Raw genomic sequence first — 14541 nt, forward strand, 5'->3', positions numbered from 1 at the left:
CTAGCTAAGTTACTCAAATTACCTTAATTCATTGTCACATATGCAAATATGCTGAGTTTGACTCAATGTTACTGCTGAAGTTACTCCCACTATGGCCAGTCTTATTCTACAAGCCACCCCCATTTCTCCATGAGACTACCCACAGTGGGAGTAACATAGGTAGTAGCATCACATATATTTAGAAAAAATAGATGACGTGGCAAGCATTAAATAAAGAAAGAGAGGCATGTGGTAACATAGCTAGTTACTACTAGTATGAGTAAGATCGCACATATCAAGGCAAGATGAGTCTGTAGCCTAATAAATAAAGTGTTGCATTTTACCACATATATGTTATTCTCCATTATAAAGATAGTAATATAGAGTAGTAACATGGGTTACTACTCTATGTTACTATCCATTATGGCTAGTCTGAAAAAGAACAAAGGACAGAAGTTGAGGCCTCCTTTGGTTTAGAGGAATCTTGTTGGAATTTCATAGGATAGGATTGCTATAGAAAAAATTCCTTTAGAGCCCTTTGGTTTGTAGGAATGAAACTCTATTCCTGTGGAGGAATTCTTCCTATCCTCCACATTTCATAGGAAAATAAACATTAGCCTAGACTCAATGGAAAAGATCTTATGATGTGAATCAAAGAGCATCTCCTTTCCTATTCCTACTCATAACATTTGAGATACATGTCATCTTATTTCCTATGACTTTCTTATTCCTATGATTTTCCTACCCTATGAACCAAAAGAGGCCTGAACATTGAAACTTTCCCGCGGAGCAAATGGATCCAACTGGGGGTCTTGGCGGGTGCGTGCACTATGGATTAGGCGTGCGCTTAGAATAATGCGTCATATTGTCACACTCCTTTTCCAGAATCCTTGCTTCCCAAGGTAACGCTGCGTCCACGTTCTGCCTTTCTACATTCCGTTTTGTCCCGCGACGCCCCTAATGCACGCATGCATTTGGATTCGACTGGATTGGGTTAATTAGCCGCGCGCTAGCTTCGCTCGTGCACATTGCCTTTAAAGTTGCTTTGAGTGAGTGGTCCTAATGAGAACGTAAAAAGTAGAGAGATTCCTAATACTCCCTCCGTCACAGTTTATAGGGCGTCTAGCCCAGATCGCTGGAACCAAGGGATGCAGCGATTGGCTCCATTTCATCCATAGCGTAGTTAATTGTATGCGCCTAATTAGCTGAGAAGTTAATGATTCGGTAAACCCCACCTCCAATAAACGAGCAGCCTCCTTGCATGCATTGGTGGAGACCAATTCCACACCATGTTCACACCCCGGGTTTCCACCCCACGTTCACATCATGCATGCAGCTAGTAGACTAGCCATAGTGGAGGTAACTTCAGCAGTAACTTCAAGTCCACCTCACCAAATTTGTCTACGTGGCAGCGAGTTAATGAGGAGAGAGATAGATGCAGTAACATAGCTAGTTACGGTAACATAGCGCTTCTTACGATACTTTTTTAATGCGAACCGATCCGCTGCGGGCGTCCCCATCGCGAAGTAAAAGAAGAAAAACGCCGCTCCCCATTCTCCACGGCTGCACCTCCATCCCCTCCCTCCCTGTCGCCTCGATCTCCCTCGCCCCGCTCTCCGTCTCGTCGGCTGGCGGTGGCTCTGGCTGGCGGGGCAAAGCCACCTGAATCATGGCCAAGTCTGGTGCCCGTAAGGAGGCGGCACCAGCCCGGTCATCGGCGACCTCGCCGCCGACGCAGCACGTCCCCGGCGCCCCGGCAGGCTCGTGCGGCAGCCGCTCGCCACAGCCGCTCTTCTACCCCGGCGCTCCGACTAGCTCGTCCACCAGTCCGTCGACACCGCCGCACCTGTACCCCCCTCTCATGGAATCCTCTACTGCAAACCCTACATGGTATAAATTTCTGCTTTTAATTCCATCTTCGGTAATTGCAGTTTTTTAGATCGAATTTGCAGCATTAGGTAATTTCTATTTTGTGTTCAGCGTCTAGAATACCTGACTCAGCATGTGTTGTTGTTCAGCAGTAGGTAATTTTTGTACTGGCAAGTCTTTACTAACATCTAAGTCTGAATTTGTACATCTAAGTCTGAATTTGTAAGTCTGATTCAGCGTGTGTAGGTGTAGCCTGAATTACCTAAACAGTGAGCTTCACTTGACATCTTTTTGTTTTTGCTTGCTTCATTGAACAAGTGATATATCACATCTTTTTGTTGGAAAGAAGCTACCGATAAGAAGTGACAAAAGTTTTTGCTGATAGAGAGATGAGGTGTTGTACAAAATTTCATTGCTACTGTACTATGCTCATGACTTCTGATATTTGTAACAGGAGGCCAATGTACACCCCTGCACCTGACGGCTTGCTAAGTTTTGGACAATTCCCTCCAATGCATCCTTATAATTTTCGACCTCCGCCAATGCACCACCCTGAACAACGACACAAAAATATGGAGAATTTGCATTTTGTTGGGGCTTCCCCACACGATTCCTTTTCAACACCACCGCCACCACCGCACCCTAAAGTTGCATCTCGGTCTGCTCCCGCCAAAGTGGATTCTACTTCCTCCAAAAGGAAGAAGCGGAAGGTCACCAATGTAGATGACGATGAATTGGGAGAAAGGACCGCATATCGTCTGCCCTATTTACCCGAGGAACATGAAAGACTGGTAAGTATAATCATTGCTCAAATCCATATTACATGCATGTGATTTCTTGTTGCTTGTTGGGCTCAACTAAATTAAATGGGCGCAATGTAGGCAGGCGCTTGGCTGGAGTGTTCACTCGATCCCATCAATGGGAACAGAAAGAAGAATGAGCGGTTCTGGGATGACATTGCTGCTCTATACAACAGTGCCACGCAAAGTAACCGAAAGAGAGATCGGGATAAGTTGAAGATGGAGTGGCAAAGGACCAAGAAAAGGCTCGCCGCTTTCCATGGTGAGTGGATTGACGTAATTGGAGTGTATCGTAGTGGTTGCAGCCAACATGACCTGGAAAAAATGGCTTTGGAGAAGTATGAACAAAACTATCACCAGCCTTTCCAACATTTAACTATGTGGGCAAAACTCAAGGATGATGGTAAATGGCTAGCCTCTTACAGAAACATGATGGAAAAAGTAGGGAACAGAACATCTGTGGAGACCAATCTCACACCAAATATGATTAACTTGGAGGCCAAGGAGCGCCCATCAGTTGGCCGTGATAAGGCTAAGGTTGAACGTGCTGGTAAAGGCAAGTCAGGAGGGCTCTCACAAGAGCTTGGAGAAAGATTGGAAAAATTCATCGAGGTTAACAATCAATCAATGGAGGACCGCCAAAAGGTGATAGACAGCCAGGTGATTCTATCAAATCAACAGTTTGAGACTGCGAAGATCAACAACAAAACAAAATTGTTGGATGTTTACTCCAAAATGCTTTTGGCGGACACATCTAAGATGGATGACGCTGAAAAGGCTCGACTTGCTAAGGCTTTGAGTAAAATGGAGCCCATGTTATTTCCTGAAGGAGATTCAGGTATTTTTATAGTTTGTCTCTTAATCGGTTAATTTTTGTTGTGAACCTGAATCATACCATTCGGATCAGCTACTGACTATTATTATTTGTCTACTGTGTGGCAAGTTGATTGAAGGGAAAGAAGCGATGCACTATGAAGCATATCAGAGGATAGGTTGTTCAGCTACATTCAGTCAGTTAATGGTGTGAACTAGGTGGATCCTTAATTGTGTGAACTTGATAATTGTCCTGCTGCATTTTGTCTCGGTCAGTTTATTGTGTGAACCTGATGGATTGTTCAACACTTTTGTTGTCCCGGTCAGTTTACTGTGTGAACCTGATGGATTATTATTGTGTGAACTTGATGGATTGTTATTGTGAACATATTGGATTTTTAATTGTGCACCTAATGGACCAATCAGCCACATATAGATCACAAAGTTAAAGTACTACTATAGATCCCACAAAACAATAAATTGCAACCTCCATGTTACTACTTTTATGTTACTACCCACTATGAAGGTAGTAACAAAGAGTAGTAACATATGGCTAGTCGTACTAGTACTCCTAATTACTCATGCATGGTGTACTACTAGGCAGTAAATGAAACGCGCCTTAATCCTTCTCGATTCTGAAAATGCATGAAATCTGAAAGATGCCTTATAAACTGTGACGGAGGGAGTACCATAATTAGGATGTAGTAATACATTGTTAACCGCCCATCTCGCAAAATATACATTGTTAAGTGCGGGTCTCAATCGCTGCTCTAAGTGCACGGAGTTCTGAACATATGGCCTCATTCGTTTTGTAGGATACTTAGAGAATTTTTACAGGATTTTAGATCTCAGGATTTTTTCCTATACTGGTCATTCGATTCACAGGAATTAAGATTACAAAATTCTGAGGATTGTATTCCTATCTACTCCTTCCGTTTCTAAATATTTGTCTTTTTAGAGATTTCAACAAATGACTATATACAAAACAAAATGAGTGAATCTACATTCTAAAATATGTCTATATACATCCATATATAATAGTTTATTTGAAATCTTTAAAAAGACAAATATTTAGGAACGGAGTACCATGTTCCAGAGGATTCCTACCATCAGTCAGACCTCTCGGTAAAAATCCTGGCGCGAAAAGAGCGCGCGAAGCGGCGCGCCGCCCTCTGCTTCCTGCGGTAAAAAGAATAGCGCTCCCCAGTCCGGGCGATAAATAAGAAGGGGAAAAAACTGGCGTAGACGCAGAGGCGGCAGGCGAGCGGCCAGCCGCATCCATCTCCTCTGGATCTCGTCTCCTCCCTACAGGCCAATACTCCTACCACCCTCTCGTCTTTGTCGGCTGCTCGTCCACTTCACTGGTATGTTGGTTTGAGAGTAACTAGAAATCAATCTGCCTCATGTATTTGTTAGATTGAGGGCTCTTTGCAATTTAGTTGGTGATGAATCGATCTGGCGACATCCCATCAGTTTATAGAAACCTCATGAATCGATCTGGCCACATCCTATCAGATTATAGAAATCTTTGAATCGATTTGCAACATGCTTTCACGCTTATTGATTAATCTAAGTAATCTTTTTGCAATGTGCTATACAGATCAACAACGCTTATTGATTTAGTACTTGTAGTGATTGGTCAATGGCTTTCGGCCATAGCAACACACTCGTGCTTGGAAGCAGGTTGATTGATTATTGGGAGACTAGCATGTACGAAGAAGCTAGCTAGCTAAGTTGGCCTATGTTTATATTCTAACCAATTTCTTCACTGTTGAATTATGTGTCCTATTGCAGATGGCTAATCACCAGAACTATGAGCAAGTAGGCCCTCGTTCACAATCACAAGGATTTAGTGATACTGAAGCTAATCGATGGACTTTGCTGCCTTCTCAGCATATAGGTGTTTCACCAACTTTCAGTGACTTGGATTGATAATTTGGTACTGCAAACCAAGCACATAAGGCCTAGGTGTTGCTAATTTCTTGATGGGACTAGTATAACTGAAATTGAGCGAATTTTTATCTGCTTTAGGTACCATAAGGACATCTTCGAGAGCTAAATGGAGTCGTGAAATGAAGTTGTCTCTTATTCAGCTCTTGAAAGATCATGATATGCTTGGTTATCGAACACACAATGCATGGAGCAAGGAAGCATGGACAAGTATTACTTCTCAACTGAATACCAAGTTCAGCATGTCATTTAATGTTAACCAAGTCAAGCAACAAGAGCAAGATTTGAAAAAAGCTTATCGAAGTGTAAAAGATTTGACAGCTGAAAGTGGCTTTGGATGGGATAAAGATAGAATGATGGTAAATGCACCAGCGAGTGGTTGGGCTGCATTTGCTGCTCGCAAAAATAGCAAGGATGCCCTCCAATGGCGAGATAAGTCTTTCCCATACTATGATGAATCGGCCTCCGCTCGAAAACACTAGCCCAGGTTACCATGAGACCGGCTGACTCGCCGTTCTGGAAGAGACTTATGCGAACGAAGGACCTTTTCTTTTGTAGGATCAAATTCTTGGTTGGCAATGGAATGTCAACAAGATTTTGGGAGGATACGTGGTTAGGAGAGACGCCCCTGGCCATCCAATATTCTACACTCTATAATATTGTGCAACGTAAAGAGGATTACGTAGGCACCGTCCTTCAAACAATTCCCTTGAACATCCAGTTCAGACGTGTGTTAGTTGGTGAGAGATGGACCGCCTGGATGCACCTGGTTCGGAGATTGATAGAAGTTCAAATCTCCGACCAGCCGGATTCAATATTGTGGAAGTTAACTATGAATGGGATGTTTACGATGAAATCTTTCTATATGGATCTGATTAACTCTGGTCCCCTCTCAAGGTCGTTACACATTTGGAAAGTTAAGATTCCTTTGCATATTTAAATCTTCATGTGGTTTGTTCACAAGCAAGTGATACTCATAAAGGACAACTTAATTAAGAGGCGATGGGTAGACAGTTCACGGTGTTGTTTTTGTGATCATGATGAAACAATACAACACTTATTTCTTGAATGCCCACTTGCTAAGTTACTTTGAAGAACGATTCATATAGCTTTCAATATTAATCCTCCAGTTGATATTGCGTCTTTGTTTGGGACGTGGTTAGCTGGGGTTGAACAGATTACTGGGCTCATATTCGGATTGGAATATGTGTGCTATTATGGGCTATATGGAACTGCAGGAATGATATGATTTATAACAAACAACACACATTAACTTTTTTGTAGGTTATCTTTAGAGCTATAGCTTGGATCCGTACGTGGTCCTTACTCACTCCTATGGACTCCAGGGAGCCTTTGGTTACTGGGTGCAACCAATGGGAGATGGTAGTTCGGGCTATCTTCAACCGGTTCGGATGGCGCTCGCATAACAAGATAGGAGTCTAGGGAGCTTATCCTTTTTCATTTTCTCTATGCCGGTTGTCATGCTTCGCATGTAATTTTCCTTTTTTGTTACTTTGTTCTGCTCCGTTTTGTGAGCTGTAAGACCTTTTTGTCAATTCTAGATTGTTAATAAGATGGCCGCATGCATCATCATGATGTAGAGGCAGGGGGCATGCCTCCATTTCTAGAATAAAAAATGATGAATTGGCCTCGCTCTATGAAGGTTAGTGGATAGTCTTATTTGTTTTTTTACATCATGCTTTACTCATATTTTTCATGATGGCACACTATTTTTTTCCTTGAACATGATATATAGGCCGTTATGCTGAAGGTAGGACTCGTCGGGGTATGGAATATTATGCAAGCAAGGCAAATAATGTGGTGAATTATGTTGACGAAGAGCCTAATTCTTATCAGACGCCATCACCTACCTTACAAGGTGCAGGGGAATTTGGTTTCCATTTTCCTACTGAAGGAGAGACTGAGGATATAAATGCGGATGCTGCCCAACATTCAACAACACCTTTGCAACAAATGAAAACCACACCAAGCTCCACACAAGCACCTACAGAGAAGCCTAGCAAAAAAACAAAAGAGAAGCGGTGCTGAACCTCCAGATGGATTTCACGAGCGATATCTGAAGTTGAAGCAGGAAGAAATAGACCGATTTGCAGCTATTGAGGAGAAGAAAGCAGCTATTGAGGAGAAAAAACAGATGATCCCTACGGCATTAACAAGTGCATTACAAAGCTTGAAGATTTAGAGGGACTACAAATGAGTGACATTCTGATGGCATCAATATCTTCCAAGCAAACAATAACAGGGAAGTTTTCTTGTCATTTTCAACTAATGAACTACGATTGGCTTGGATTAAAAGGGAGATTGCACATAGCAACCCGGAATAGAACTAACATCCCGTGGCGCCATCTGGTGGTTAGCATATTTTGGTCATGTGACATGGTTAGCTTATAGTTTGGTCATGTGGCATGATTAGCATATATATTTTGGTAGTTCGTGAAGTCCAGTATTTTGTATTCTCGAATATGTATCTACACCTATGCTAAGGGATGGGATAAAAAATATATAATGAAGTAGAACTTTAATATCCTAGTACATGGATGCTGATACAACTTGCAAGCCTTATCTATGTCTATCTTCTATGTGATACATACTGCTCCCACATATGGTGTGCTATATTATCTCGCATTTGATTCCCTGCTTCCCTTGTGTAATTGAAAGCATGTATGTCAGCATGATAGTTATGGTCTCCATTTGGCACATCAACAATCTGCTCCTGATCAATATCCATGGTAGCATCACTAGGCCAAGTCATATCTCCATTGTGTAGGCGTATGAAGTTATGTAGGATGGCACAGGCAACGGTTATGTCGACCTGTTTTTCTTTTGGATAATGTGAAGCAACTTTCAGTATAGGAAATCTCATTTTCCATATGCCGGTAATTCTCTCAATATGATTCCAGAGTTGAGCATGCCGAAGATTAAATAGTTCCTTGTAATTTTGTGGCCTTTGACGAACTCTTCCTTGTTGATTTAAATGATACCTAGTACCACGATATGGAGCAAGGAACTGTGGTGTGTTTGCATAACCAGCATCTACGAGATAAAATTTACCATCAAGCACTTCAAAACCATGATTAAGTGCATCATGTAAAACTCTTGCATCTGAAGCTGATCCCTCCCAACCAGGATGTATATGCACAAACTTCAAATCAAAATCGCAAGCAACCATAACATTCTGCGAGATTGTTTGCTTCCTATTTCTGTATGGCTCTTGCTGATCCAGTGGAAGCTTCGTAGGGATGTGGGTACCATTTATAGCACCAATACAATTCTGCAAAAAAAAACAAGACACATCCTGTTAGAAATTTGTATCCAGTTCATACCTAATTATGAATCAGAGTTGTTCAAGACTCAGTGATACCTTAAAAAGGGGGTAAAACTTTGGTTTGCTCAATACTGGATGTGGGTGTAGAGAAGGTGGATGTATGTAGATAGCTGTGAGATTTGTGATTGCTTCAAGCACTCTTTTAAAATGTCGATGTATTGTATCTGGGCTATGCTGAAACCAATCTTGAAGTGTTTCATTGGTTGCATTTTTTGCCACTCCATACAAAAATATAGCAACTTGCTCTTCTACTGAAAGATATGTTGTATCAGCTAGATACCCTTTGTCACGCAATTTATTGACTAGTGCTTGAAAAACAGGAACCTCCATGCGGAAATTCCTTTTGCATAAACTTCTATGTCCTGTTAAAATCTCATGAACACGACAACCCCCTGTAAGCTTTGATGTATGCATTGGTCTCCTACTAGTAGATGATTGTGATGTATCTCCTATAGTAGGGAGAACAAAATGAATGAACTCATCATCGCTCCCTGATCTATGTTGGTAACTTGAATACATGGTATACAGTTGTTAATAAGTCTGTCTGATGCTGAAAAATCAATAGAAGAGAGTAAAAAATCTGGACTTATGGTCGACTGAACAATGACATTTTTGCAGAAGATGGACAAGTACTAACCTTGTTTCTCTAGCAAATGACAACTTGCAGTGTTGGCTAAAGCTTCTCTAGAAAATGACACAGGATGAAGAGAAGAAGAAAAGAGCAGGCTGATGATTGATTTGCATCAAGAGAAGAAGAAAAGAGTAGACAGGGGAAGGAAATGGAGAGAAGAAGGCCATGTATGCACTTGAGTCTTGAGCTAAAGGCTAGTTGCTGCATTTGAGCTAACGGCTAGTTGAGCACCTAGTAATAAATAAAGGGATAGTATATTTCTCGTCCTCAAACTCTTCCAAGAGTTTAGAAATCGTCCCTCAACTTGAAATGGGATAGTTTTCGTCCCTCAACTATCAAAACCGGATAGTTTTCGTCCCTCGTGCCGCTTCGGGCGGTTTTAGTACGCGGCGAATAGTAACTCGGTGAACAGTAAAATCGGAAAAAATAGCAAAAAAATGTGAAATTTTACAGCATCGAAGATACTCTGGTGCGCAAGACCCATGCAATATTTTTTTTGAATTTACTGTTCACAGACGTACATATTTACAGTTTTTTGTTTGTCACGAGCTGCTCGAATGTTAAAACACCACGAAATTTTGCACGTGTCTTTCGCACCAGAGTATCTTTGATGCTGTAAAATTTCAGATTTTTCTGATTTTTTTGATATTTTTTTGATTTTACTGTTTACCGAGTCACTATTCACCGCGTACTAAAACCGTCCGAAGCGGCACGAGGGACGAAAACTATCCAGTTTTGATAGTTGAGGGACGAAAATTATCTAGTTTTGAATTAAGGAACGATTTCGAAACTCTCAGAAAAGTTCGAGGATAAAAAATATACTTATCCCATAAATAAATGAGCCAACGACTAGTAGATTCCTGTACTTTCTCCTGTGGTGTAAACCGAATGCTCTCTATTCTTTATTCCTGAGGATTTTGCTTCCTATAGGATTGAGCTGGACTGGGCACTCTATTCCTGTAGATTTCCTATTCCTATGACATGCAAATCCTACGAAACGAAATACCTAACAACTTTTGTGTTCTACCGCCGGCCGTGAATCCAGGTAAGTTTCATCCGTCCATCATCTGAATATCCAGTATATCTCATTTGTTTACAAATCTTTGCTGCTAACTTTTGTGATACCGCTAAAGTCAACCCCTATTGTTTTGCTCATGCTGTGGTGTCTCAGCTAGCTAACCGGGTGGACACGTCGCACCTTCATTACGTGCGTATGCGACATGGTATGAGTGCTGTCGTGCAGTTTTCAGAAAAATTGACGAAACACAAGCGGCTTTGGCCGTTGGCATAACTTGCAAAATTCATGTGCTTCGAGATACAGTAGGTAGAAATTCATCGCAGGCGATGTCCATCCTGTTTTTACACCTTTGCGGACGCGCCCGCCTGCATGGACCATCGCTGTTGCATGCATCATTGCATCACCACTAATAATTCCTGCTTCATTACTGTTGTACAAACGCCGGCCGGCGGCCGGCCCCGATTTCTGAAGCCAAAAGAAGGGAGGAGTTGAAAGGAAGGCTGAAAACTTTCCGGCAGAGCAAATCGCTACAGGGGAATTGTTGGATTGGAGGGACGCCGACCTGAACGGGAATGCGTACGTCATAGGCTCCACGTACTGCTGACGCCCGCATGCATTTGGCCACTTGGGCAGGTTGGAGTTGGGAACTTGGGATTTGCTTCTCTCGCGTGCGCCCACGTTGCTGCGTTCGTCCTCGGTGGAGATGGATAGCCGGTTTTTTCCGTCGGTCGATTCGCCGGAGATATACGTTCCATGATATGGCGTGTGTAGGCCTCTCCAAATCGTGAAAAGGTGGCGACTATCTTTCCTCCGTGATGAAATTTCAAGATGGTATCATATAAAGTTGAAGCTAGTTTGGTTGCTACAGGTCGGGGAGGCCGTCCGGATGCGCACATGCAACAATTATTCCCTAGTCTAGTGCGCGGTCATGCGGCCAGATGGCCAATCCATATACAGTTTTTGTGTCTCCTTCCCTGCTCCTCACGTTGATTGATGTGAACAACGGGGGACCGGATGAAACGTTCCAAGCAAGAGGACGCTTGTCCTTGGGGACAGAGCGCGAATGCGTCATGAAAATAGATCTGTGGTACGTAGCCCCGTAGCCTTTTTGACGTAAAAAAAAACCTTGCTTGCCAAGGTACCGCTGCGTCCGCATCTGCCTGGCTCCGGCCAGGACGACGAGTCAGCATCCATTCCTTTTCCGGTGACGCTTCTTAGGCCAACTCCAACGGGCACCCATCATGTCCTTCCGCGTCTGTTTTGGCCAAAACGAACAAATGACACGGGCCAATACGTAACCACATCCTCAAATTATATCAATTTGGTGTTTGGTCTGGCCTATTTCTGGCGCAAACATGCGTTTGATTTGCATTTACATGGACGTCGAACGAATGGGCACGCGCTTGTGAGTCGTTCGCCTCGGGGACACGTGACGTCCTCTCAACTACCTCCACCGCTCAAAGTAAATGGGCACACGCGGCGGGCCTCGGCTGTCAGCTACACATCATGCTGTCATCATTTTTTTAAATTGGAAGCCGTGGATCGGTCAGTCCACAGTTTTCACTTTCTAGCCGTCTTGCTTCCTCGAGTCCCGACAAGCAAACCCTAGCCCTCCACCTCTTCGCCGGCGACAATGGTGGGGCGACTGTTCCCTGGTCACAAGACGAGGCACGACCACGAGGCCGGGTCGTCGTCCGGTCGCCGTCGCCGCTCCCCCACCCCACCTCCTCCACCACCACCTTCATCGCCCGCGTTTAATATCGCATCGGGCGGCGACCCACCTCGCCGGCAGCCGTACCTCAATGCGGAGGTGTGCCAGCTATACTGGGAGACGTGCACGCCATTGCCGTGGGGCGACGTGCACGTCCCCAACAACTGGCACCTCTTCGCAGACCGTGTGCCTGTCCCGCCGGTCCCGGTGAGCGGCCGCACCCGTCGGGAGGAGATCCATCATCACCGCGCCGCTGCCCTTGGACCTCATCGACGACTGGAGGTACGCCGTGGACTCGTCGCTCTGGAATACGTGGCTCCGCGACGAGCACGACATCCGGTGACAATCCTATTTTGTAGGCCGTCCGCAGAGCCCGCGTCGCCCATGCGCTAACCGCCGCGTGACAGCTCCCAGCGTGCCCCAAGTGCGCGGCCGCAGGCAGGTTCGTGGCCTCACCCCTACGCGTCTCCGTCCCCACCCCCCCGAGCCAATGTCGGCCGCCGAGCAGGAGGACCTAATGTGGCAGGTGATGGAGGAGTCCCTCCACACCCACAACGAGCGCCAATGGGAGGGCCTTGAGGAGATGGCGGCCCTGTCAGCGACCGGCGACGTCGCCTTTCCCGAGCTCGACGGGTACATGAAGGAGGAGGCCATGGAGGAGGCGCGTCCAGTGGTAGCGATGGAGGAGGCGACATGATGGAACCCGACATTGGTCGGGCACTCCTGGACGCCGGCCACTGGTCACCATCCCGGCCGCGTCAAGAGGTTGTGCAGGCGCCACCACAACCGGCACAGCAGGCGGCTCCGTCAGCCCACTTCTGGCAACCACTTCCATACGTTGACCTCACCGGCAACGAGGACGACGACAAGGAGTAGACGGCGGCCACGGCAGGCAACAACGGCCAGGGCGGCGGCGGCGGCCCTTTCTATTTTTTAATGTTTTTATTATCTTGTTTATATTAGTGTGCGAACTTGGGTAATTTGGCCGTTTTAAGGCCCGCGTTTAATATTTTCGAAGTTATTTTTAATGTTTTATTTGGGGTTTTGGGGTTTATTTTCACGTTCAAACAAACGGCACCAACGCCCGCACGACCACAAGCGGATGACCGTGTCCGTTTTCCTGCCTCAAACGAACAAAGAACGGACAAACCGAACGTCCGTTTAGGATGGCGCGTTGGAGTTGGCCTTAGGCACGCACGCACTGGCGCTGGGTTGGGTTCGGCGCTAGCTGCTCTCGCGCACGTTGTTGTTGCCGCGTCCGTAGGCGATCGGCACGAATATCTTCTGGGGTTTATCTTTTCAAGATCCTGATTCTAGACTACCGCCAAATTCCCAAGACACCGGCAAGAGGGAGGCAGGACGTTCGGTTGCTAAAGAGGAGGCCGTCTGGAGGCACATGCAGCAGCATTGGTCCCTGATGCACATGCAGCCAATTCGATTGCCCATTTTTTGCGTTTCTTCTCACGCTGATCGATATGAACAAACTCTAAGCAACAGCTGTAAGACCGCCCTCCGAAGCCGCACACGGTTCTACTTGTATCCTCTATCTCTTGAGTCTTCACCGGCCGGTGATTGTATCCAGCGTCGCACTCCTCACTGTTATATCCGCTGAGTTTTAAAATCTCCAGTTGACATACTACCTTCGTTCACATGTCCTATCATCTGATCATGATCGAATGCATTGTTAACGGCGTGCTATACACGTCATCCATCATCACCTTTTAATTAGTTAATCAGTTCGTACGCAGGCCGGGCGCTTCAAATCCGCACTGGAATTGGTCGACCCTCCAATGTTGACTGCACTGTGCCGGTCGCATGAGAATTTAGAGCTGGTCAATACAGTATACACTATATATTCTCTTCAGTCAGTTCGAGATTGTGATGCCTAGTGGTAGCTTGTTCTCCCATGGACCGTTGTTTTTTGCATGCATCATCACACTAATTCCCGTTCCATCTGCTACCTTATGGTGCTTATAGCATTTGCGCAATGATTTTGTCTTTCAGGGAAGAAGATGGCGAGGTATGCGTTGTGTGTTGGATCAGGTGGGGGCAACAATCAGGCAGTGGAAAATCTTATGTTCAGAGGTCCAGGGTGCTCTACTTCTCCAGTGCTTAAGGCTTTTAGATCGGCGAAGAGGGGAACTGCTTAGAATCGTCTGGACTAGCTGATGGAGTTAGGGTGATGGAGCTATGCCGCTCTCTCCAGCCGTTCTCTATCTACCTTTCAATGAAAAACTCTCGATGAGAGATGTAATAGGGCAGTAGTTTAAAACCCTGATGTATGTGTTCTGTGGCAGCTACTTTGGTTGTCGCTGAGAGCTGTTGTCGTCGAGAGCTGTTAAACAGTCTGGTCCTGTCGTGGTTGCCTTGGCTAAAAAGTTGGGGCGGGGAACAACCCCTTTCTTTTCAATAAAAAAAAAACTG

General features: G+C 45.0%; 1 protein-coding gene and 1 pseudogene across 1 annotated transcript; both read left to right on the plus strand.

Moving 5' to 3' along the window:
* Nucleotides 1–1648: 1648 nt before the first annotated feature.
* On the plus strand, nt 1649–3577 carry LOC147987389 (uncharacterized). Its single transcript, XM_087540329.1, has 3 exons — nt 1649–1869; nt 2303–2639; nt 2730–3577. The coding sequence occupies exons 1-3, from the start codon at nt 1649–1651 to the stop codon at nt 3516–3518; spliced, it is 1347 nt and encodes a 448-aa protein (XP_087396455.1). The 3' UTR covers nt 3519–3577.
* A 1608-nt stretch (nt 3578–5185) lies between these two features.
* Nucleotides 5186–7756, plus strand: LOC147987390 (L10-interacting MYB domain-containing protein-like; annotated as a pseudogene).
* The last annotated feature ends 6785 nt before the right edge of the window (nt 7757–14541 follow it).

Source organism: Triticum urartu, chromosome 2A, assembly GCF_056163025.1.
Source record: "Triticum urartu cultivar PI428250 chromosome 2A, HENAU_Tu73, whole genome shotgun sequence".
Lineage (NCBI taxonomy): Eukaryota > Viridiplantae > Streptophyta > Magnoliopsida > Poales > Poaceae > Triticum > Triticum urartu.

Excerpts from the sequence above, each read along its gene's own strand:
- LOC147987389 (XM_087540329.1), top strand. The coding sequence starts at position 1,649 with ATGGCCAAGTCTGGTGCCCGTAAGGAGGCGGCACCAGCCCGGTCATCG. Across the intron at positions 1,870-2,302 it reads TCTACTGCAAACCCTACATG|GAGGCCAATGTACACCCCTG; the intron begins GTATAAATTTCT and ends TATTTGTAACAG. Across the intron at positions 2,640-2,729 it reads CCGAGGAACATGAAAGACTG|GCAGGCGCTTGGCTGGAGTG; the intron begins GTAAGTATAATC and ends GGCGCAATGTAG.